General features: G+C 43.9%; 1 protein-coding gene across 2 annotated transcripts in view; it reads left to right on the forward strand.

The window, feature by feature from the left end:
• TUFT1 (tuftelin 1) overlaps nt 1-22,884 on the forward strand; it is a 44,889-nt gene that overhangs the window by 13,211 nt on the left and 8,794 nt on the right. For both annotated transcript variants that reach the window (XM_044672692.1, XM_044672693.1), the window contains 5 exons: nt 634-723; nt 3,620-3,691; nt 5,869-5,982; nt 12,919-13,047; nt 13,858-13,952. In XM_044672692.1, the coding sequence (XP_044528627.1) occupies nt 634-723; nt 3,620-3,691; nt 5,869-5,982; nt 12,919-13,047; nt 13,858-13,952 (500 nt within the window). The remainder of the gene's footprint in view (nt 1-633; nt 724-3,619; nt 3,692-5,868; nt 5,983-12,918; nt 13,048-13,857; nt 13,953-22,884) is intronic.

Below are 22,884 nucleotides of genomic sequence, written 5' to 3' on the forward strand. Positions count from 1 at the left end.
ATGAGGTTAGTGAGAGCCTTCTTTGGGATGTCAGTATATAATTTGGAATATCATTTCACATTATCCATGTGTGGATAGAGTGAATACTCCTTGACAGCAAGAACAGATTCATTTTTATTCTTGTATCCCTAGAACCTAGCAAGTGCCAAACAGAGTGGGCGCTTGATAAATTCTTATTGATTTGATTTACTAGCTTTCATGGGTTTTAGGTAACAGACTTGATTTCCTCTATCCCCTAAGATGTCTTTTCAGTCCTTGCCCAATTATTAGTCGGTTTCCAGGAAATGCAGAACTATTTTAAGGTCAACTCAAGGTAAATCTGCCCAAACTAACCCAGAGTGATTTTTGGACTATCCGCTATTTGGGATTCCCTACCACACTGCATTCCTACTCAGCAGGATAGAGTCAAGAATTGACTCCTTGTCATTTGGTGGACTTGGTACGTTCTTTGTATTCCAAGCATACCTAATCAGGGTAGTCATCCCTTCTGAGTATCTTTGGATGACATAGGCATTTTGAGTGAATGGGCTGGAAATGGGGACCTTGTAAATGGATAAATCTGAGCATTCCATTCCCTCTCCCCTCCTACCTTCCCATTTCCCCCAGCTAAAAATCACTTGCCCTCCCCACCAGGCTAGAAACTGTTTGCAGAAGCTTCGGGAGGATATAAGTAGCAAGCTTGAGAGAGATTCAAGAGATTTTCCTCACCAACAGGAGATGCAGGTAACTAATGGGAAATGCCTCCTTGCTTACTCCTCCTAGGAGCTAGGTTGTGTCAGTGGAAAAGGGGTTGTACATCTCTCAGTATTCGTGGATGATCATCTGTGAATCATGTGATGAGAGAGGAGACAAGAATGTAAACAAGCCTGCCCTTAGGGAGCTTACAGTCTAGTTAGGAGGCCAAGACAAATGAGCCTGGTTTCGTTCTGCATTCTAGTACACACACACATAGCTAGGTGCACCTCGTTATGCAATGTACTGACTCCTAAAACACTGGGTAAAAGTTTATTTTTTGTAAATCGCACCATTTAAAAATTCACTAAGGAAGCTTGCTATTTAAAGAAATCATATCATTTCTGTAAAGTGATGGATTTTTTTTTTCATATAGTAGAGAATCCCTTCTTGACCTATTTGTTTTCCAAATTCAGATACAAATCATGCAAGAGCAGTGGTACAGTGACTGAGCTATCTTAGAGATAGGTGTTTGCCAGATAAATTGTTTTTTTAGAGCCAGATTTCAGCTTTTTTTTTTTTAATGAGTTGGTAAGGATTGCTGTCTCTAGGTGAGAAGTCCTGCCCTCTTAATCAAAGACCGGTTGCCGTAAGAATCACTGATACTTGTATATTCCTTTAAAGCAGTGGTTCCCAAACTTTTTTGGCCTACTGCCCCCTTTCCAGAAAAATATATGACTTAGCCCCCTGGAAATTAATTTTTTTTTTAATTTTACCAGCAATTAATAGGAAAGATAACTGCCCCTGTGCTCATCACCGCCCCCCTGGATCGCTGCAGCACCCACCAGGGGGCGGTGGTGCCCACTTTGGGAATCACTGCTTTAAAATTTACCAAGGTCAGCCGGTTACCATAAGAATCACTGATAATTCTATATTCCTTAAAGTTTACAGACTATCTATCCACCTCATATGATCTCCTTGGATTCTTAGAGATTGATACAAATGTTTGTTATTGTCCCCATTCTAGGTTCAAGGTTAGGTGTGACTTGCCCATTAGCCATCCAGGCTAGGATGTGTCAGAAATGGAGTTCAGGCTCATGTCTCTCATAATAACCATGTATATAATGCCTGCTATGTGCGAGGCACTGTATTAAGCGCTTTACAGTGATCTCATTGAATCCTTGAAACAACTGGGAAGTAGGTGCTATTGTGATCCCCATTTAACTGATGAGGAAACAGAGGCAAACAGTGGCTAAGTGACTTGCCTAAGGTCATGCAGCTAGTAAGTGTCCGAGAGCAATGCCTCTGTCCACCACCCCGCACTCTTGGCTATTGTAACATCGTGGGTCCTGTATCCATTGAACCCCCTTTGGGAGCCAACTCCAGCAGCGGGGTCCAGCCACTAGGAAGCTGGAGCGATTAAAATCATGGCATTTCCGAGCTTGGAAGGAACTTAGAGTGTCCCTACTCCAACCTCCGCCTTTCAGAGAGGAGAAAACTGACGTTTGGCAAAGGGAAGGCTTGGCTTGACAGCTGGCCAGTTCGCCTCCTTTCAGCTTAGCGCTTCCAGCAGATCTCATCGACCCCCATAAATGGGAGACATCATCAAAACCGCCCAAAAGGAGCCGATGAGGCTAAAACCATTCTTGTCGAGGGGGGACATGACCTACATGTGCCTGTCATACATGTGTGCAAACAGACTGTAGAACACGTGTGCAGATAGAATACATGTTCTGTACAATACAGATGATACATGTCATACGCAATACAGAAATATGAACCGTGCAAGACAGGGTTGTAGACTATATATGGGAACACACCTGATACAGATTGTAGGTACACATTCAAACACATATAACATGCATCATGTATGATAGAGATTATAGGCTATGCACACATATGTAATGGGCCTCATACATCATATGCTGAAGAATATATGTTCAGACACATTATATGTATCATATGATACGGATTGTAGGCTACAGGCAAATAGATGCATTATATTATGTAGGACAAGATTATAGGCTGTATAAGCACACATATAATACATATAATCCGGGTTATAGACTATATATGCAAACACATACACATGTAAAGTATGTGTTTGATTTGTAGCTCTATATCTCTATCTAAAATGCAGATTATAGAATGTTAGCTCCTCGAGGGCCGGGACTATGACAGTTTTCCTGGTACATGCTTAATGCTTGTTTGTTGTTTAATTAAATCCATAATGTGCATCCAATCCAAAGAAGAAAATGTCTGTGTGTGTGTGTGTGTGTGTGTGTGTGTGTGTGTGTGTGTGTGTGTGTTGTGTATGTTACACGGATGTGTATATGTTCTAACATAAATGGAACATGTTCTCCTGATCACATTTTGTTTAGAGCACATACGTGGCTGTTGAGGGGCAGCAAGTGGTCGGGTGCTTTGCAGGGAGGGAGGAAGAAGCTAGCCTGAGCCCGAGACTTGGCCACAGAGAACTCACCAGCAGGCAGATGCCTTTCAGAGCTTCTAACTCGTAAACTTCGCCCCTGCCCCCTGTCAGAAGCTCCCAAAGCTGAGCAAAGGGGATGCCGAGCGGTGGGCCACAGGTGACAAGTGCCTCTTTCCACCTTCGCCTCCTCTTGGGATGTGCAGCTTCTCTTGGGCTTTCAGGGGCAGGAAAGTCCGAGTGTCAGCTCCGGGCAGATGCTTGCATTCTGTGAGTTGGAGGGACTGGGGCCGATTCATAGTTTCCAAGCTGGGAAGGTTTTTGCTGCTTGTTTTTCTAACCTACCAGTAAGCAATTAGGTCATCCTGCTCTGTTTGCAGTCCCTCCCTCTCTCCCCGCTTCTAGAAAGTGTAGCAAGACATTTGAAGGCTCAGAGGGAGGGCAATGATGTTTCTGAGAAAGCTGGTCCTTGTTGAGGACTGTGCCAGCCTGCTGATTTCCCTTTTTTCCTTTGGACAGGTGCTATTGGAAAAGCCAAATGGCTTCAGGCAGACTTCCACTGCCCTGTACAAGACCCCCTCTGAGACCTTGGTAGGTAACAACAAAGGGAAGCTCCCTCATGAACCCAGACACTGCTTCCTTCCTTGCTGGTGCCGTGGGCACGTAGGGAGCTTGGAGAGCTTTCCTTTGTAGAGTTTTAAAGACATTCTCTTCTGACTGGGTCACTCCAGGAAGCAGCACTTGGTAGAGGCTGGGGGAATGAGCCAGATGGCCCTGTTGATGTCCAATTTGAAGATGCTGTGAGTCTCTTCACCCCCTTTCAATAGGTGGGGAAAGGCCTACTATGGGCCAGGCTAAACAGATTTTACAGATCTTATCTGATTTGATTTGATCTTCTACCCTGGGGGAGGTGGGTGTGTACTTTTATTATTCCCATTTTACAGTGGAAGAAAATGAGGCACACAGAGGTTAAGTTTCTGGCTATGGATCACACAACTAGTAAATGTCTGAGGCAGGATTTGAACTTGGGTCTTTTGGACTCTATACCTGGTGCTCAGGCCAAAATGCCTCCAGATGGGCTTTTTGGAATCTCTTTCTTCATCTCCTTCCCCCACCTTCTCCTCATCTGTGCATTTGACAGCCAGGTTGGGGTAACCATTTATAATGATACCTTTTATTATTTATCTAGCCCCTTCTCCAAAGCTCAAAGCTCTGCCAGATGCTATCTCACTTATCTTTGTGGCAGCCCTTTGAGACAGGGAGGGGCTGGTGTTCCTTCCCTCTGTTTTGTAGATGGGGAAACTGAGGCTCAGAGAGCCTTGACTCTGAGGATCAAAGACTAGAGCCTTTTTTCTTCTTCCAGCTGAGTGTTTGAGAAGGTAGACCCACACTTCGTAGTCCCACAGAGGCTCAGGATAGAGACCCTGGCAGTGGGACAGCATAGTTTGGGCTCATGATCTTATGTGCCAGCTCAGCTCTAACCACCAACCCACGGCTGGGTGTGGTTAAGCTCAAGCTAAGCATTAACCCTTGATGGGGGAGTGGGAAGGAGGGGGAACCTCTCCTGCTTCATATGTCGGGCACCAGCACTCTTCAACTAACTAGCTGTCGACAGGGGATGAAAAAGGTTTAGAACATGGTGCTCTAGGGATATTCTAGTCTAACAGGAGAACTGACCCTGCCCTAAGGGAGCAGAGTAAGCAAAGTCATCGCAGAGAGAGCATCCTCCACCTTGATGAGGGAGTCATTTGGCCCCTGCCCTCAAGGAAAGAGCAGTTTGATTGGTGTAGTAGTAGAGGTGGGGTAGAACAAGACCTCTACATGAATATCATAGTAACTTTTAGTTTGGAAAATCAGTGGCATGCCGCTAGGTTGCATAATGGATAGAGCACCAGGCCTAGAGTTGGGAGGTCCTGGGTTCCAATCTGGCCTCAGATACTTCCTAGCTATGTGACTCTTGGGCAAGTCACTTAACCCTGATTGCCCAGTCCCTGTTCATCTTAGAAGTGAATACTATAACAGAAGGTCAGGGTTATTTAAAAAAGAAAGAAAGATCCATGTATTTTGAATTTTTAAAAATATTTTTAACATTCATTTTTAAAATTTGAGTTCCAAATCTTCTCTCTAGCCCCGCCCCCCTCCACTGAGAAAGGGTATATGGAACCCATTATATAGGTGAAGTCATGCAAAACATATTTCCATTTTAGCCAAGAACATAATAACTTTTAGAATACCTGAAAGTTTGCCAAGTACTTTATATGTATTATTTCATTTGAGCTTCACACCATCCATGTAAAGTGGGAAGATATTGCTATCAACAGACATTATCTTCATTTTCCTTGAAACTAAGCTTTAGGAATTTCAGTGACTTAGTCATACAGCTGGTAAATGGTCAGAGGCAAGATCTGAACCCAGGACTTCCTGATTCCAGGTCCAGCTCTCATCCCTGTGCTGTTGCCTCCCTCATGAAAAAGATGTTTCATAAGAAATCCTTTGGCAGGGACAGTTTATTACTGTGTCAAGTTTGCATCTAAGCTGAGGATACCTGGGATGAAAGGGCAACCTGGAGGTAGATTAGGTTCATTTGAGGCTTGAAAGGGAGTTGGGCTTTTTGTATGTATAGTTGGTGTCTCCAGCCAGTCCTTTTATTGGGGTGGATTTCCTTTGTAGGGCAGGCTGGCCAGTGGGTCTTTGTTTCCCTGAGTGTCCTCACACAGTTGTGTTAACTTTTGGGCCTCCCTTGCCCTAACCTCAGTGCTCGGTTCCAGGCACAAAATTATCAAAATCAAGATCCTGAGAGTTTGAAGGAAACCGTCCAAGACCTGCTGGCTAGATTGCAGGAGGCGGAGAGACGGCATCAATCTGACAAGGTACTTTTTGAGGTGAGAATTCCACAGCTGCCCACCCCACCACCATCTTACCAGTCTCATTTCCCATGACCTCCCTTTGTCTGTTCTCTAGTCAGACTGCCTTGTTCCTTGTTTCCTCTGAATACATCCTTCTCTCCACCTCCTCCAGGAGTTTGCACAGATGGTCCTGGCCTGTCTGGAATGCACTCACTCCTTCCTCAGCGCAATGGTGGTTGAGTCCAAAAATCATGGAACGAGTGCATTCAGAGCATAGCTAAGGTGCCACGTCCTCCTGTGTGAGAATTTTCATGACTCCCTCCAGCTGCGTTATTGTTTTTTTCTGATGAAATTGTCTTATATATACTTTCTGTATGAATATTATGTGTACCAAGTTCCCCCCCCACCCCAGCAGAATGTAAACTTCTTGAAGGCAGGGTCTGATTTGTGTTCCCAGTGTCCATAGTAGAGTACTTTGAGTAAATCATTGAGACGGACAGGTAGATGATGTTGAGTAGTTTCAGTTGTGTCTGATTCCTCATGACCCCATGATGGGGTTGTTCTTAGCGAAGATGCTGGAGTAGTCTGCCTTTTCTTTCTCTAGTGGATTAGACAAAAAGAGATTTAGTGACAGGGTCACGTAGCTAGTGAGTGTCTGAACCTAGATTTACTAGGACGGTTTTTTTCTCTCCTTAGGTAGGTCTTTGTTTCTCCAAGGACCTTGGTGCCAATTTGGTAGTCATGCATTGAGCCTGTGCTCTATCGAAGTGGGGGAGCAGTGATAAGGGATCATCCCAAATACTGGGTCGTTTCTCTTTGACACAGGCATACATTATACATTTTAGCAGACTTTTCTTTCCAAACACATTTGACTTAGATCAGTGATTCCCAAAGTGGGTGCCACCGCCCCCTGGTGGGTACAGCAGCGATCCAGGAGGGCGTCGATGGCCACAGGTGCATTTATCTTTCCTATTAATTGCTATTAAAATTTTTTAAAATTAATTTCCAGGGGGATAAGTAATATTTTTTTCTGGAAAGAGGGCGGTAGGCCAAAAAAGTTTGGGAACCACTGACTTAGACTAATATTAAAATTAGTGTGCAGTCCCTATGCACAAACTAACTCGCTTGGTATTGGGCCTGGACTACAGATAAGGTTGCCAGGTTCCATTTTCCCAGGTCTAAGGACTAGGCTTTAGGTCTAGGTCTCTTGCTGACCTCTAAAAGAAACCCTTAAAGCCAGCCAATAAGGCCATCTATCTTCTGGGTACCCTGACACAACTAGGCTCTGTCCTCTCCTGAAGAGGTAAACCAGTATACCAGCCAAGGATCTAAAAATTGAGCCATGGGTGTTCTCATTGAATGAATGAATGAAAAAACATTTACCGGGTGGTATAGTTGATTGAGAGCTGGATTTGGAGTCAAAGCAGACCTGAATTAAAATCCTGTCTCAGACACTTACTAGCTGTGTGACTCTAGGTAAGTAATTTATCTTTCTCAGCCTCCGTTTCCTCATCTATAAAATGGGGATAATAAAGTACCTATTAAATTACCAAGATGGTGAGTAGGGCCATAAGAAAGAAGGCTGACTTGTTCCTTCCAGGAACAGTAACAGAGGTAATTTGATCATGGCTACAACATAATGTCAGGACAGAGGGTAAGAGTCTGGCAAGGCTGTTGAGAAGATGGCCAGAAAATGGGGAACAGGGACCTCAGATATTTCTTACCTGTGTGACCCTAGGCAAGCCATTTAACTCCCCCATTACCTAGCCTTTACCATTTTTCTGCCCTCAAACCAATGCACTGATTCTAAGAAGGGAGATAAAGGTTTAAAAAAAAAAAAGAAAGTTGGGAACAACAGGGTAGGCACTGCCCATTCCTGCTCATGTGGTAGTTGGCATTGTCCTCCATGATGAACCTCATGCTTATTGGATTCTACTTTGACAGAAGTTCCAGTTTTTATGAAGAATAAGGGAACTATTAAGGAGTTGGTTTTTCTCTTAGTCTTCTTGTCTCTAAAATGATTTTTTTCCTGGACTGACCAAAGATGAATATAAAGTTTTATTTGTGACTTCATTCCAAATAGAGAGATTTTTTAAAATGGCACTAGCCAGATTTTGCATATATACTATCTTTTAAAAACATTTTTAATTAAAAAAAACCCTTACCTTTAAAATTACAAGAGCAAACCCTTACCTTTAAAATTACAAGAGCAGTAAGACCAGGCAATTGGGGGTAAATGACTTGCTCAGGGTCAAATAAGTATCTGAGGTCATATTTGAACAGTCCTCCCATTTCTAGACCTGGCTCTCAATCCACTGAGCCACCTAGCTGCCCCTGCTTACACTATCTTAAAATGGAAAAGACAACCCAGAGGGAGAGAATGGGATAGAATTAGATCATCTCTAGGGTCTCTTCTGTCTCCAATAGTCTCCTAAGGGTGGAGAAGGGATGGAGCCTGGGGCTCAAAATTTGCTGTCTGTAATTCCAAGCAGATAACCAAGAGTTGATTGTGTATGAAGAATGATGATGGTTATTAACTAGCTCCTCTGAGCCCAACGTAGGAAGAAGAGGAGGCTGAGGCTGGATGGATTTCTTTCCCCAGGAGGGACTGTTAAGCCCTGCCTGCTACTGCTGACCAGGAGAAGTTGTAGAATTTTTCAAAGAAAGAGAACAACTTAGTCAATTTAGCCTGGGAGAGCCTCTACCACAGCAGTATTTCTCGAGGTTGACCCACCTCCCTTGGGTGTCATAAAATTGGCTTGAGTGAAAATGCTCAGCAGCTCCATTAGTCAGCAGCTGGCTGTTTCTTTCGCAGACTCAGTGTTGACAGAATAACTCGGTCCCTGAGTGCTATTTATACACCAACAATAGAATGTTTCCTTTCAGTGACATTTTCAGTGATAGGAATGGATCGTGAGTCCCCTTTGTGGCTAATGGCAACTACCAGGATTGAGAGTGAAGTGAGTCCTTGGAATGGAGAGATTTCTTTTCTTTGTGTGGGAAGCCACCAGGCCTTCACTGGGATTATTAGATCTCTAACCTTAACCTTGTCAACACCATTCAGTTCAATTCTGCAAGCATGGATTAAGCCCCTACTATGTACCAGGCACCATGCAAGGTAACAGGGATTCAAAGACAAAAAACAAAAGGATCCTTGCCCTCAGAGCTCATATTTCCACTAGAGGTGTACAAAGAGTACACATATAAATACTAAATAGTTTGCCTGGGGTATGAGAAGAACACCAGCACCAGAGTAGAGTGGAGACAGCTTTAAGTGGCAGAGTTTACAGAACTCTGGACTTTGAATCAAGAAGACCAGAGTTTGAATGCTGACTCAGTAAACATTTAAGCATCGCTATGTGCCGTTTTCTATTTGAAGTGCTGGGGATTCGAAGAAAGGCAAAACAATTAAGAGAACCATATGACCTTGGGTAAATATAAGCTCTTTCAGGGGCAGCTGGGTAGCTCGGTGGAGTGAGAGTCAGGCCTAGAGACAGGAGCTCCTAGGTTCAAACCCGGCCTTAGCCACTTCCCAGCTGTGTGACCCTGGGCAAGTCACTTGACCCCCATTGCCCACCCTTACCAATCTTCCACCTATGAGACAATACACCGAAGTACAAGGGTTTAAAAAAAAAAAAAGCTCTTTCAGCTTCAGTTTCTCTGTCTCTAAAATGGGGATAATAATAACACCCCATTTTATAGATTTTATATAGATTTTTTATTGATGATAGTAGTGGTAGAAATAGTGGTAGTAACCTTAGTAGCAGTGGTGATGGTGGTGGTGGTGGTGGTGGAGTGTAGCCTCAGTACTAGTAGTAATAGTAGTGGTATCAGGAAAGACTTTGCACCTGAACTGAGACTTGTAGGAGCCTGAGGATTTCAGTAGGTAGAGATGAGGAGGGAGAGCAGACCAGGCATGAGGGATAGCTGTGCACAAAAGCCCAAAGGCAGGGATTGGAGTGGCCCATAATGAGGAATAGCACAGAAGGCTGTTTAGCTGGAACACAGCCCATGGAAGACCGTAAGATTAAATAAGGTTGGTAAGAGGGTCTTCGTGACTGAGAAAACCAGGCCAGGCTTGTTTTCCCTCCAGAAATAAGAAGACAAGAGAATCCTGTTTGGATGTCACGGTTATTTGAGGGTTGTCTCACTCGTCCTCATTTGAACGATCCTCCTGACCTTTTCCTAACAAATAGACGTTCTTGGTTTATGTTTCTGGTTCAGAGAAGGAGTGGGAAGGGCATGCATTGGTGGAGTCAAGGTTCTGGGTCACCAGGAAAATCCAAAGGCATTTGTTCACCATTGATGCTGGAGATCTGTGTATTAGCCTTCCTTAAAATCACACTAGGGTGGAATCAGCTCAAGTGGCACAGTTTATAGAATTCTGGATTTTGAGCCAAGAACTCCAGAGTTTGAATCCTGCCTCATTCATCCACAAATAGGCAAGGTAACAGGGCAAAAAGAAATTGCCTGGATATCAAGCCTCTCTTTCCCTCCCTGAACCTGACCTAGGGAGGAGCTCGGCCTGCCTGTTATTCTACTTTCCCTGCTTCTGGCCAGGTCCTTCAGCGGCGTACCCAACCCAGCCTGGATCATTTTATTTATTTTTATTTTATTCTGTCTTCTCAATCCTTTTTTGGGGGGTTATGCATGTATTGTCATGCAAAGCATATTAGACTGGATCATTTTGAACAGAATCATGGTCGAGTAGAAGGAACTGAGGAGCTAGGAAGCAAGATGTCCAGTTTCTAGGCCTGACTGCTGCCTATCAGTGGTCTTAAGGCAAGTCACTTCATATCCCTGGACTTCAGTTTTCTTATCTTTAAAATGGATGAGTGTGGTTAAATAAATGAGTTTTCCAGTCCCGATCCATTCTAAAATACTGATTTTCCTTTTCCTTTAAAAAGAAATATGTGGCACTTAGGTGACTCAATGGATAGAGAAGGCCTGGAGTCAGGAGGACCTGGGTTCAAAGTTGACCTCAGATACTTCCTATCTGAATGACCCTGGACAAGTCACTTATCCCAGTTGTTTAGTCCTTACCACTCTTCTGCCTTGGAACCAATACTTGTAAGATAGAAGTTAAGGGTTTAAAGAAAAAGAAAAGAGAGAGAAAAAAGGAAAGAAAGAAACAACTTTCCATATTGTTTCCCCACTCACTCGTCCAATATAAAGGAAATTCTTCTGGTATAATTCAGTCTTTCCATGTGCTGTTTTGGACATTGAAAAAGAACCAGAAAAGTACTGTATAATTTATGCATGGTGTAGGAATGGTGCTAAGAGGAGAGAAAGGGGCAGCAGAGAAGAGAAAATAATTTGTTGAAAGCTGTTCATGTAGGTAGTGAGTCTCAAAGGTGGTTCTAGGTCTAGTCACTAAACTGGTCTCCCTTATGAAAAAAGACATTTTGAAAAAAACTCCTCACTCAGTAGGTATAGTCCAGCTTGGTGTGCCAAGCATGCCCCTAAATCCATTCGGGACCTGGAGCACTGCGGCCACCATTGGAGGTGCATGAGGCTCATTGGGGTTTGTTGGGAGTGATCTTGGTGTCCCAGGACAACTTCTCTTGCACATGTGGATTCCTTTTGTGTGAGACACTCGGGGGATCCTAGCCTGAGTTATCTACCTTTGAAACAGAAAGAGAGCTCTTTATTTTGTTTACCCTGGAAGCAAGTCCAGCACTGTGAGCATTTGTGGCCTTTTAAGAGCCCCCACTGTGTTTGTATAGCTGAAAAATAGGTCTTAACTAATTAATTAGCAAGGCTACTATCTATATTTTATCTTTAAACTTTATTATTTTTTTTAAGCCTTACCTTCTCTTAGAATCAACACTGTATTAGTTCCAAGGCAGAAGAGCAGTAAGGGCTAGGCAATTGGGGTTAAGTGACTTACCCAGGGTCACACAACTAAGAAGTGTCTGAGGCCAGATTTGAACCCAGGACCCTCCGGTCTCTAGCCCTGGCTCTCACACCTCATTGCCCCCTTGGCTTAGTCTTTTAATGTGTTAGATATTGTGGAGAGGTGCTGGGGAGATGGTATGCCTTGGGGAGGAGAATCCTAAAAGTTTGCATTTAGGGATCCTGATAAAAAGTGAGCTTCTCCAGCACAAGAATTATTTCATTTTTGTCTTTGTATCTAATCCCAGTGCCTAGAACAGTGTCTGGCATACAAAGGCATTCAATGGCATACAATAAATGCTTGTTGATTGGTTGAGCTCAGCTGTAGCCCTCTGGGGTTATCTTGAAATGGGTAGAAAAAAGACTATTATAGCTCCTTTAGCCTGTCCTCCTTCCAACAACTGCCGTGCAATTCCTCGTTTCAGGATTTGCTTTTTCCGTTGACTTTTACCCCATCTTCCCAGTAACTCCAGTCCATCACCAACGTGCTGTCTTTGGCCCTTCGGGTAGGGCCTGATTATCGGGTCTTTCTCTTCTCTTTCCTTCTTTCTCCTCTCACTGTAAGGGACCGAGCGCAGGTCCTAATGGCCTCTTGGTCTCCCTGCTTCCGTTCTCGTCCTCTTTTCTGTCCATCTTCCACACCAGATGAACGTCTCTGAAAGGCGTCTAAGCTGAGGGTGGGTGTCTCCCGCTGACATTTAAATAAAAGCTCCTCCACGCGGGGGTTAAGGCTCTGCCGCACCCAGCCCCCCCCCACCTCTGCAGACCCATTACACCACACGTGCGCACACGCACACACACACACGCACACGCACACACACACGCACACACACGGCCTCCTTGTCCTCTGTCCCTACCTGCTCTCTCCTTTCTGAAATTCTGTTGGCTTCTGACCCTGATGTATCTCCCGAAGATAACGGGTGTGTTTCGTCTTCGTGCCTCTGGCACTCAGGACCGCCGTTTGGACAGAAGTGGGCATTTATACCGAATGGGACGTGAGTGCTGTTTGCAGCCGCCCCCGCACACGTGTGTGGGCTGGAGTCTTCCCAGTTATCAAGTGACCGTTCCGTCTTTTAGGCCACACTTAGCCGATACCAGAGAGAAGCTGAGAAGAGTAATTCTGCCCTGCAGAAAGCCGAGAACAACTTGGAGCAGAGAGACGCGGAAATTCTAGAGCTTCAGAGGTGCATGTTGGGGATGGAAAAGGTGACTATTGGCTTCTTTTGGATTTCAGACCTTCTAGGCTAGGAGGCACCTCAAGATGTGACTCTCGTCCTTCCCTTGCCTTAGGGGACATCTACTATCCTGTTCACCCAAGAAAGAGCTACTTTCTTTCTTTTCTTTTCTTTTTGTTTAAAACCTTTCCCTCCTGTCTTAGAATCAGTACTAAGTATTGGCTCCAAGGCAGAAGAGTGGTCAGGGTCGGCCATGGAGGTCAAGGGACTTGCCCAGGGTCACACAGCTGGGAAGTGGCTGAGGCCAGATTTGAACTCAGGACCTCCTGACTCCAGGCTCGGCTTTTTATCCACTGAGCCACCCATCCTCCCCAGCTATCTTCTTTTCTGAAGGTCTCCAGAGATGGCGATGCTACAGCCTCCCCTGGTAGATCCTTCCTGGTTTCTTTCCATAGGTAAAGGTCGGGAAGTTCTTTCTCATTTCTCATGTTAGTGTCTCCCCTTTTGCTGAGGAAACCTCTTTATATCCGGCCTGTGCACTCTCTCCCTCGTGGGCTTGGAGGCTGGACGCTGGCATTCGATGCTGGCAGCTGAATGTGGGCTGGATTTGTTCGGGCTGGGCTTTCCCGGAGGGCAGGAGGGCGAGGCTGGGAGGTTGCTGAGCCCCGTCACCGTCACCGTCCTGGGAGGGTGGGAAGGCTTGTTGATTTCACCATAATGCGCCCCATGAAACTAGCTCGGCCTGCTTGCTGCTGTCTGGCAGCTGGCCCGGGGCCTGGGACCAACAGGGAGCAGATGCCTTCCCATCACCCCAACTTTGCCTCCCTCTGGCCCTGCCTAGGAACAACAGAGCCTACTGGAGAAGGTCAGGGAAGGGAAGAAGGCCCTGGAAGAGCTCCGGACCCAGAACACCGACGGCCTTGCACAACAGGAAAAGTAAGGCTTGTGGCTTCTCCCGCCGTGGGGCCGGGGCGCTCCCCGGGAGCAGATGGGGTGGGAGCCGCTGCCCAGGTCCCGCCTTCCCGCCTGACTCACCCGCATGCTTGTCCTGGGTGTGGCCGCCCCAGGAGCGAGGCTGCAGGAGGCTGCAGGAGGCTGCCTGGGGACAGACCCCCTGCTGGGGGCCAGAAGGGCTGCCCACTTTGGTTCTGGCCCAGAGCGTGCCCTCGAGCGTGCCCGGGGCTCTGAGGGCACCTCTGCAGGGGAAAGGCCTTGAGTTTGCCTTTAAGGAAGGGGCATGAACAAGGCTTTAGCAAGGAAGGCCGGAGCCCACGGAAGGCCGGAGCCCACGGAAGGCCGGAGCCCACGGAAGGCCAGAGCCCACGGAAGGCCAGCCCACTCGGGCCCTCCCAGCCTCTGCGGCAGCTGCAGGCCTTAGCTTGGCACGGCCAGGAATGGGGGGAGAGGGCCGGGTCTCCGCAAGGGGAAACGCCGGCTGCAGAGTAAAGGACGGTGTGGAGGGCGGATGCGAGTGGAAACAGAAAGACCTGCTTATGGAAGTCCCGTGGCGGGAAGGCTTCTGGCAGAGATGATTAGCCGGGTGACCCCGAGCCAGTGCAGCCCCCGGGAAAGGGGGCGCTCTGGAGCTCAGGGCTGCGTCATCTTGGGCACATCCCTCGGACCCTGGGAAATGCACAGGCCCAAACTGCCCCTGCAGAGTTTACCTTAGCAGGAGGCGAGTGTGGGGGTAACTGTGGGGTCAGCTGGGGTGGCGGATCCGAGCTTTGCACAGCTAAATAAAATATGTACAGAGTCATTTCAGAAAGGAAAGAGGGAAAAAAGAAAAGAGAGGGAACGAACACTGAAGAGGATTAGGAAAGACCTCCTCTGGTCAGTAGGACTGAGCCCAGCCTTGAAAGAAGCTAGAAAAGGTATCTTGAAGAGATGCAAAAGAAGAGATTTCAGCAGTGACTGAGGTTAATTTATTTTTTTTCAAATCTTTCCTTACCATCTGTCTAAGAATTGATACTAAATATTGGGTTCCAAGGCATAAGAGTGGTAAGGGTGGGCAATGGGGGTTAAGTGACTGGCCCAGGATCACCCCGCTAGGAAGTGTCTGAGGCCTGATTTGAACCCAGGACCTCCCATCTCTAGGGCTGACTCTATCCGCTGAGCCACATAGCCACCTTGGAAGGTAAATTTATTTTTTTCCTCTTTTGCATTATATATTTATTTACCAATTATGATCAAACTTATCTCCCTCCCTTTACCCATCTTCATGCTGGCAGGCAATTCGATCTGGATTATACATGTATTATCAAGCAAAACCTATTTCCATATTGCTCATTTTTATAAGTGAGTAATCTTATAAAACCTAAACCCAGATAAACAATTGAAAATCCTATGCTTTCATTTGCATTCTGACCTCTGAAGGTAAATGTAGATGACCTCCACAGTCTCATCTACTTTCCTTATGCATGGGGAAAGCCTGTGCCAGTAAACATACAGAGTAGTGCCAAGCTGAGCCAGCCCAGGCCCTGGCACACTGAGGAATTTCTGGCCACAAACAGCAACAGAAATATTATCTCAGCTGATGAATCAGATGAATCACTGATCCAGTTTATTGTTGTTATGTTGAGTATAATCTAAACTATAAAGCCACAGTCTTTGAGTCTAGATTTTTGGAGGCCTTTAGCCTGGTCTTCCATAGCTCTAAGATATTAAATTTAGGCCAGCCATGGGAAATCTAAACATTTTATTTTTAGGCTTTGTTTTTTTTTGTCTGCTTCCCTGACCTGGTCTCTTTCCAGAGTAGGTCAGAAACTAAAAAAGAGCAACTAAGTTATTTTGGGTTATTCCCTTTCCTTTTCTTCCTATATTGGAGACTTGAATTAATAGAAGCAGAAGAGGAAGAATGCCTGTGTGAATCTATATGTGGTTATTTGGTTATTAGGGATCTCAGGGAAAGGAAGGAAAGAAAAAGAGAAAAAGAATTGAAGGAAGAGAAAGAAAGAAAGGAGCGAGGGGGACAACTGGGTGGTTCATTGAATAGAGCTTGACACCTGAAGTCAGGAGGACTGGGTTCAAATCTGGTCTTAAATACTTTATACCCATATGACCCTGGGCAAGTCATTTTAATTCCCTTTACCTAGCTCTTGCCCTTCTGTCCTAGAGTTGCTTCTAGGACAGAAAGTAAGGGTTTAAAAAAGAAAAAGAATGGGAGGAAGGGAAAGAGAGAAAGGGAATTCGTTCTCTATACATCATTGTATTTATTGTTTATATATTGTTTTGTGGATTGCTTACTTTCCTCTGTACCAATTCACATAGATTTTCCCATGCTTCTCAGTATTCATCATATGCATCATTTCTTACTAAATATTCAATTATGCTCGTGTATCATGATTTGTTTAGCCATTTCCCAATTGATGGGCATCTTCTTTGTTTCCGAATCTTTGCTATCACAAAAATTGCCACTATAAATATTTTTGTATTTATGGAGATTTTCTTCTTAAGCTCTCTCCTTGGGATAAAAGCCCAGTAATAGAAGCTCTTGAGTCAAAAGGAATGGACATTTTAGTCACTTTAATTGCATAATTCCAAATTGCTTTTCCAAAACGGTTGTCCTGACTCATAACTCCAGCAGGAGTGAAGCAGAGAGCTTCTTTTTCCACAACCCCTCTGACACTGACTTTCGCCATCTTTTCTTGCCTTTGCCAGTTTGCAGAGTATGAAGTGAAACTTGAGTTGTTTAGATTTGCATTTCTCTTATTAATGAATTGGAGCATTCTTTTATTTAGTTATGAATTCTTCTCGATTCTTCTTTTAAGAATGCCCTGTGACCACTGTTGGGGAATGGCTGTTGGTCGTGTGCATGGATGTGTTGTTTATGTTTATCTTAGTGCTAAATCCTTCTCAGAGAAATTTGGTACAACATTTTTTTTCCTGCTCAACCATTCCCCTTATTAATTTTGTCTGTGATGAAGTTTTTTGGTTTCATGTAGTCAAGGTTATCTATTTTATCTTTTGCAATAGACTCTGGCCCTCGTTTGGTTAAGAATACATCTCTTATTCATAGCTGTGAGAGGTAGATGATGCAATAATAGCTGCCTAATCAGTCTTCCCTCTTATCTTTTCTTTCTCCAAACTATCCTTTGCTCAGCAGCAAAAGGGATTTTCCTAACATGAGTCTGCCCAGGTCTTAAACACACATAATCCCTAAGTTCCACTGGTCCCTTACTCCCTCCCAAGATCCGACATAGAGTCCCCTTGGTGACATTTTAAAGGCTTTCCTAACCTGGCCCCTTCCTACCTGTCACTTCTTAGGCTTTACTCTCCCTTCACACACTATGATCCAAGTACAGCGACCCACTTACTATTCCTTACACACAACACGTCGTCTCCCATCCCTGGGCCTTTGCCCTGGCTGTCCCTCCTGCCTGGCATGGCCTCCCTCCTCATCTCTGATTTTCCTTGGCTCCATTCAGGTCTCAGCTTGACTCCCACCTTCTGCAGGAAGCCTTTTCTGGTCTCCCCAGCTACCAGGGAATTCTCTTTTAGATCGCCTTCCATCTATGGGACAAGGATTGCATTTTAACTTTCTCTGTATCCCCAGGACTTGGTCCACATTGTTGTTTTCAGTCGTGACCTCATTTGGGGTTTCTTGGCAAAGATACTGCAGTGGTTTGCCGTTTCTTTCTCCAGCTCATTTGACAGAGAGGGAACTGAAGCAAACAGCAGGGTTAAGTGACTTGCCCAGGGTCACACAGCTAGTAAGTGTCTGAGGGTAGATTTGAACTCATGAAGAGGAGTCTTGCTGACTTTATCCACTGTGCCACCTAACTGTCGTCACCTAACTCGGGTCCATAGTAGAAGCTTAATCAGTGCTTATTGATTGACCAACATGTATTAAAACTTCAAAAATGTTTAATTTCATCCTCATCTCTCCCTGTCGCCAACCTGGAGCTTCTGAGTTTACCTAGGCTGGTCTTCCCACTATGGGGCTCATTAAGCCTTGTGCTTCCGAAGCCCAGGGTCCCTTGTCTACCGTGATGAAGAAGAGCAGGAGAGACTTTAGTGGAGGCTATAAAGGGGCCTCCGTACGTCTTTGCACCATTTTACATCATCTATATGTAATAGATTGTGTGGTGGCTGAAGCAGAGCTGGGTTCAAGTTCTGTCTTTGTTTTATTCTAGATGGGCAATCCTGGGTAAATCACCTCAACCTTTCAGGGTTTGAACTCAGATCTTCCTCACTCCAAGCCCAGGACTCTTATTGACTGCACTACTTAGCTGTCTACATACATAAAACCATTTATATTACAGATAATAGCTTATATTAAATATATATATATATGTATCTATGACATAAATATGTATGTATATATAATATAGGCAATAAGCATATATCAAGCAGGCTCCAGTCGTCCTTTAGTCCCTCCTCAGCCATTTTTTCTGCCTCGTTCCTTCCCCACTCTCTAATTCTGGAACCATAATCAAATCAACTCTGCCCTTGTTCCTAGAAGGGTTGTGTCATCCTACTTCTCCAGGGCACTACTGACCATTCTAACTTTCCGGGCCAAAGTGACCCCTCCCTGGCCATCTCTCCTCAAAGTATAGTCTCACATATGAAAACGTTAAGCTCCTCGAGGGCAGGAACTATCTTTTCTTTGGTATTTGTAACCCTAGTGCTCAACTCATAAGTGCTTAATAATTGCTTTTAAAATTCATATTAACACAAAATTAAACCATTTAAAAAATTAGCCATATAGGAGGCAGCTAGAATGAATGGTTCAGTGGATTGAGACCCAGGCTCAGAGACAGGATTTGTCCTAGGCTCAAATCTAAGCCTCAGATGCTTCCCAGCTATGTGTGACCCTGGGTGAGTCATTAAATCCCATTGCCTAGCCCTCATGACTTTTCTGCTTTGGAACCTATAATACCGTATTGATTCTAAGACAGAAGATAAGGATTAAAAAAAAATTAGCCATAGAAAACACTGATTTTTCAAATAAAAGGAATTAAAGGAGAAAACAGAGAATTAAGGTAAAAATAGAGGAAGTTTTAGAACTTATTTTGTCTTTAAGATAGAATCCTAGATTTCTAGGCTTTAGGTATCTGTCAGGCTGGAGATGCACCTACCACATAACAGAACCTTCTACTGTCCTCTCTAGTTTGGTTTCTTGCCTTCATGGGGTATATATATCTAAGACTAACAGAGAGCCTTCCAAGATTTGTGATTTAAAAGTTATCAATAAAAATTTATTTTAAAAAATTCATTTTAGTCAATTAAAAAAGAAAGAAAAAAGATGACTTTTACCCATTCTTGTAATTCATTGGGTCACACATGATACTTCCAGAAGGAACCTAAAAAACACCACCAAGATTATGAAGTGTTCAGTTCGAGAAACTGAAGACCACTGGGGCCTAGGTTGTATTTTCTTTGCTGTTACTTCTTGAGGGGCAAGCATATAGAAGATTATAACTTATTTAGGATTTTGAAAAGCTGATTAAGATGTCTGAGAATGAGATTGAGCATTTTTGGAGCACTGGTCCAAAATATAGGGATGACAGACTCCTGGTCAGGAATGAAGTATACCTAATAAAGCCTGATAAGAATGTAACTTACAAATCCAATCAAAAAGTCTTTACAATAAGTATGGGCAATAAGGAAACTGCTTGTTGTATATAGCTACCAATTTCAGTTTCATAGAAAATATGTAGCTACAGTGAATGAAGAATAGCAGTAAAGATCCTCAGAAAGTTTATTAGAGAAAATGTCCCCCAAAGGAGCCATTAACTCATATATTTATACTGAAATGACCAGCATTTAAACATCAAAAGGAAGGATTTCTAGAAGGAAGCATTTTTGACTTTAGAAGTATTTTTGAGATTTGGAGTGTTGAAAATCATGGCTGGAAGGAGAAAAAGAACTGAGAGGAGAGGGGAGGGGCATGGTGAGGAAGGTTAATAATAATACCACCTAATGTTTATATAGTGCTTTAAAGGTTGCTTTACATATATTAACTTCAAAGCAGTCCTGTGAGGGTAGGTACTATTATTATCTCCATTTTACAAATGAGGAAATTTGTCTGAAAGTTTAAGTGATTTGTCCAGACCTTCTAGTGAGTGACTATGGCAGAATTTGAACACCAGTCTCTTGACATCAAATTGAGATCTTTATCCACTATGCCACCAATCTTCCTTTGGGAAATTCTGTGTATTAAGAATTTATAATGGGCCAGCGAGGTGGCTCAGTGGAGAGAGAGCCAGGGCTAGGGACAGAAGGGTACAATTCTGTACTCAGATACTTCCTAGTATGTGACCTTGGGCAAGTCACTTAACCCCCATTGCTTAGCCCTTACCATTTCTTCACCTTGGAACCAATACATAATATTGATTCTAAGACAGAAAGAGAGTTTTAAAATATAAAAATAATACTATATACTCACGTGAGGAAACCCAGAAACTGGGAATGGGGAAAGTGGCCAGGGAAGGATAATGAAGAACATGTGGGAAAAAAAATAAGGAAGAAACAGAAGAGGCTATTTTGTTAATTAAGAAATAATCATAAATGTTAAGTGCCTACTAGGCACTGTGCTCAGCACCAGGGAAACAAACAACAAAAAAGCAGAAGATATTCCCTGACTTGAAGGAACTTAAAATGTAATGGGGAAGCCCATTACACGCAAGTTATATATGTATACAGAATAACAAGAAATAGTAGAGGGAAGGTACTAGAATTAAGAGAGGTTGGGAAAGGTTCTCTATAAACAGGATTTTTAGTTGGAACTTAAAGGGAGCCCAGGGAGTTCATATAGTTGGACTAGAGAAGAGGGAGCATTTAAAGCATTTGGGATAGCCAGAGAAAATGCCTGGAGCCAAGAGATTGATGGAGTGTGTCTTGGACATGGAATAATCAAAGGGCCAGTGTCACTGGATGGAAGAGTTCTTATCAAAGGAGTAAGGTATGAAAAAAAAAACAACGAAACGAAACTAAAAAAAAAAAAAAAAAAAAAAGGAAAGTCAGGAGTGGAATAGGTTATTAAGGGATTTGAGGGTTAAAAAGGACATTTTGTGATAGGATACCACTAGAATTTATTTAGCTAGGGCACTTGCCTTCCCAGACCTGTGTTTTAGGGAAATCACTTTGGTGATTGAATGGAGGATGGTCAGCATGGGGAAAGGTTTAAAGCAGGCTGACTCACCAGGAGGCTATTGCAGTAGTCTTGGCATGAGGTGAGGAGGGCTTGCATCTAAGAGTGGTGGCAGTGGCAAAATAGCATATTTGCAAGATGTTATGGAGGTGAAATCAATAGATCTTGGAGAGTGAGAGATGGAAATCCAGGATGACTGACTCCTAGATTGTGAGCCTAAGGGATTGAGAAAATAGTGTTGGGCCCTCCACAGTAATCACAAAGGAAGAAATGGAGGAGGTTTAGATGGAAAGATGAGTTCTGTCTTGAACATATCTATTGGACATCCAGTTCAAGATTTCTGAAAGGCAGTTGGAGATGAGAGATTGGAGGTCAGCAGAGAGTTTGGGACAGGATAAATAGATCTGAGAATCATTGGTATAGAGATGGTAATTAAATCCACGGGAACTGATGAGGTCACCAAGGGAAGCAGAAGAGAGGGAGAAAAAGACCCAGGACAGAACCTGAGGGATACCTATGGTTAGAGAGCATCCCTTGGAAGGGGACCTAACAAAAGAGTCTGAGGAATAGTCAAATAGGTAGCAGGAGAATCAGAGATTAGTAACTTGAAGTCCTAGAGAGAAGAGAATGTCAAGGGGAAAAGGGAATCAGCTGCACAGACAGGTCAAGGAGAACAAGGTTTGAGAAAAGACCAATGGATTTGGCAATCAAGAGATGATTGGTAATTTTAGAGAAGGTGGTTTCAGAGGAATGATTGGAAGCTGGATTATAATAAGGAATTAAGAAGAGAACAAGAGGAGAGAAAGAGATCTTTTGTACTTGGCTTTTTCAAAGAATTTGGCTTCAGAGGGCTGAAGAGTTAGAGGACAGTAAAGGAATTAGAAGGATCCAGGGATGATTTCAGTCTGAGCCAGACTTGAGCAGGTTTCTAAGCAGTAGGCAAGTAGAAAGGGAGAGACTGAAAATAAATGATGGGAGTGTAGCTAGGTGGCTCAATGAAACGGAGAGCTAGGATTACAGAGGGGAGGGCCTGGGTTCAAATCTGGCCTCAGACACTTCCTACTTGTGTGACTGTGGGCAAGTCACTTAACCCCAATTTCTTAAACTTCATTGCTCTTCTGCCTTGGAACCAATACTTAGTATTAATTCTAAGATGGAAGGGAAGGTTTTAAAAAAAATAAAAAATGATAGAGTAGGGATATCAGAGTGGGGGCAGTTTGTTGAGGGAGATAGGATGGGACATAATCACTTGAATAGTTGGAGTGGTGGGGGTTAGCCTTGTTTAGGGATAAGACCACATCATCATGTGAAATGGATGAAGGAGGAAAGAGTGGCAGAAAGCACCAGAGTGATGGGAAATGAGAAAGAGAGAACTTGTGGCAAATGACATCAATTTTTTTCTGTAAAACATGAGGCAAGGTTCTCATCTGAGAATAAGGGAGAGGAAGGCATGGACAGTTTGAGTTGAGATGAGAAGGTTTAGAAGAGCCACTGTGAAGAGTGGGATAGTGAGTTAATAAGGGAAATAGAGGAAGATTGCTGAGCCAGCAGTGAGGGTCTAATTGAGGTTAATATAACATAAATTCGTAGTGGACCCAGTCAGAAAAGTTGAGTCATTTTCTCCATCTTCTTTCAGCAGCACATAGGAGAGAAGGATGGTGGGAATGATACAAAGCTGAGACTTAGCTGGATATAACTGGTATAACTTTGCTACCAAAGTATACTACAGATCACTTGGACAGAAGGGAGAACTAGAGAAGGAGTTTGGGAAATAGA

Source organism: Gracilinanus agilis, chromosome 4 (genome assembly GCF_016433145.1).
Source record: "Gracilinanus agilis isolate LMUSP501 chromosome 4, AgileGrace, whole genome shotgun sequence".
NCBI lineage: Eukaryota > Metazoa > Chordata > Mammalia > Didelphimorphia > Didelphidae > Gracilinanus > Gracilinanus agilis.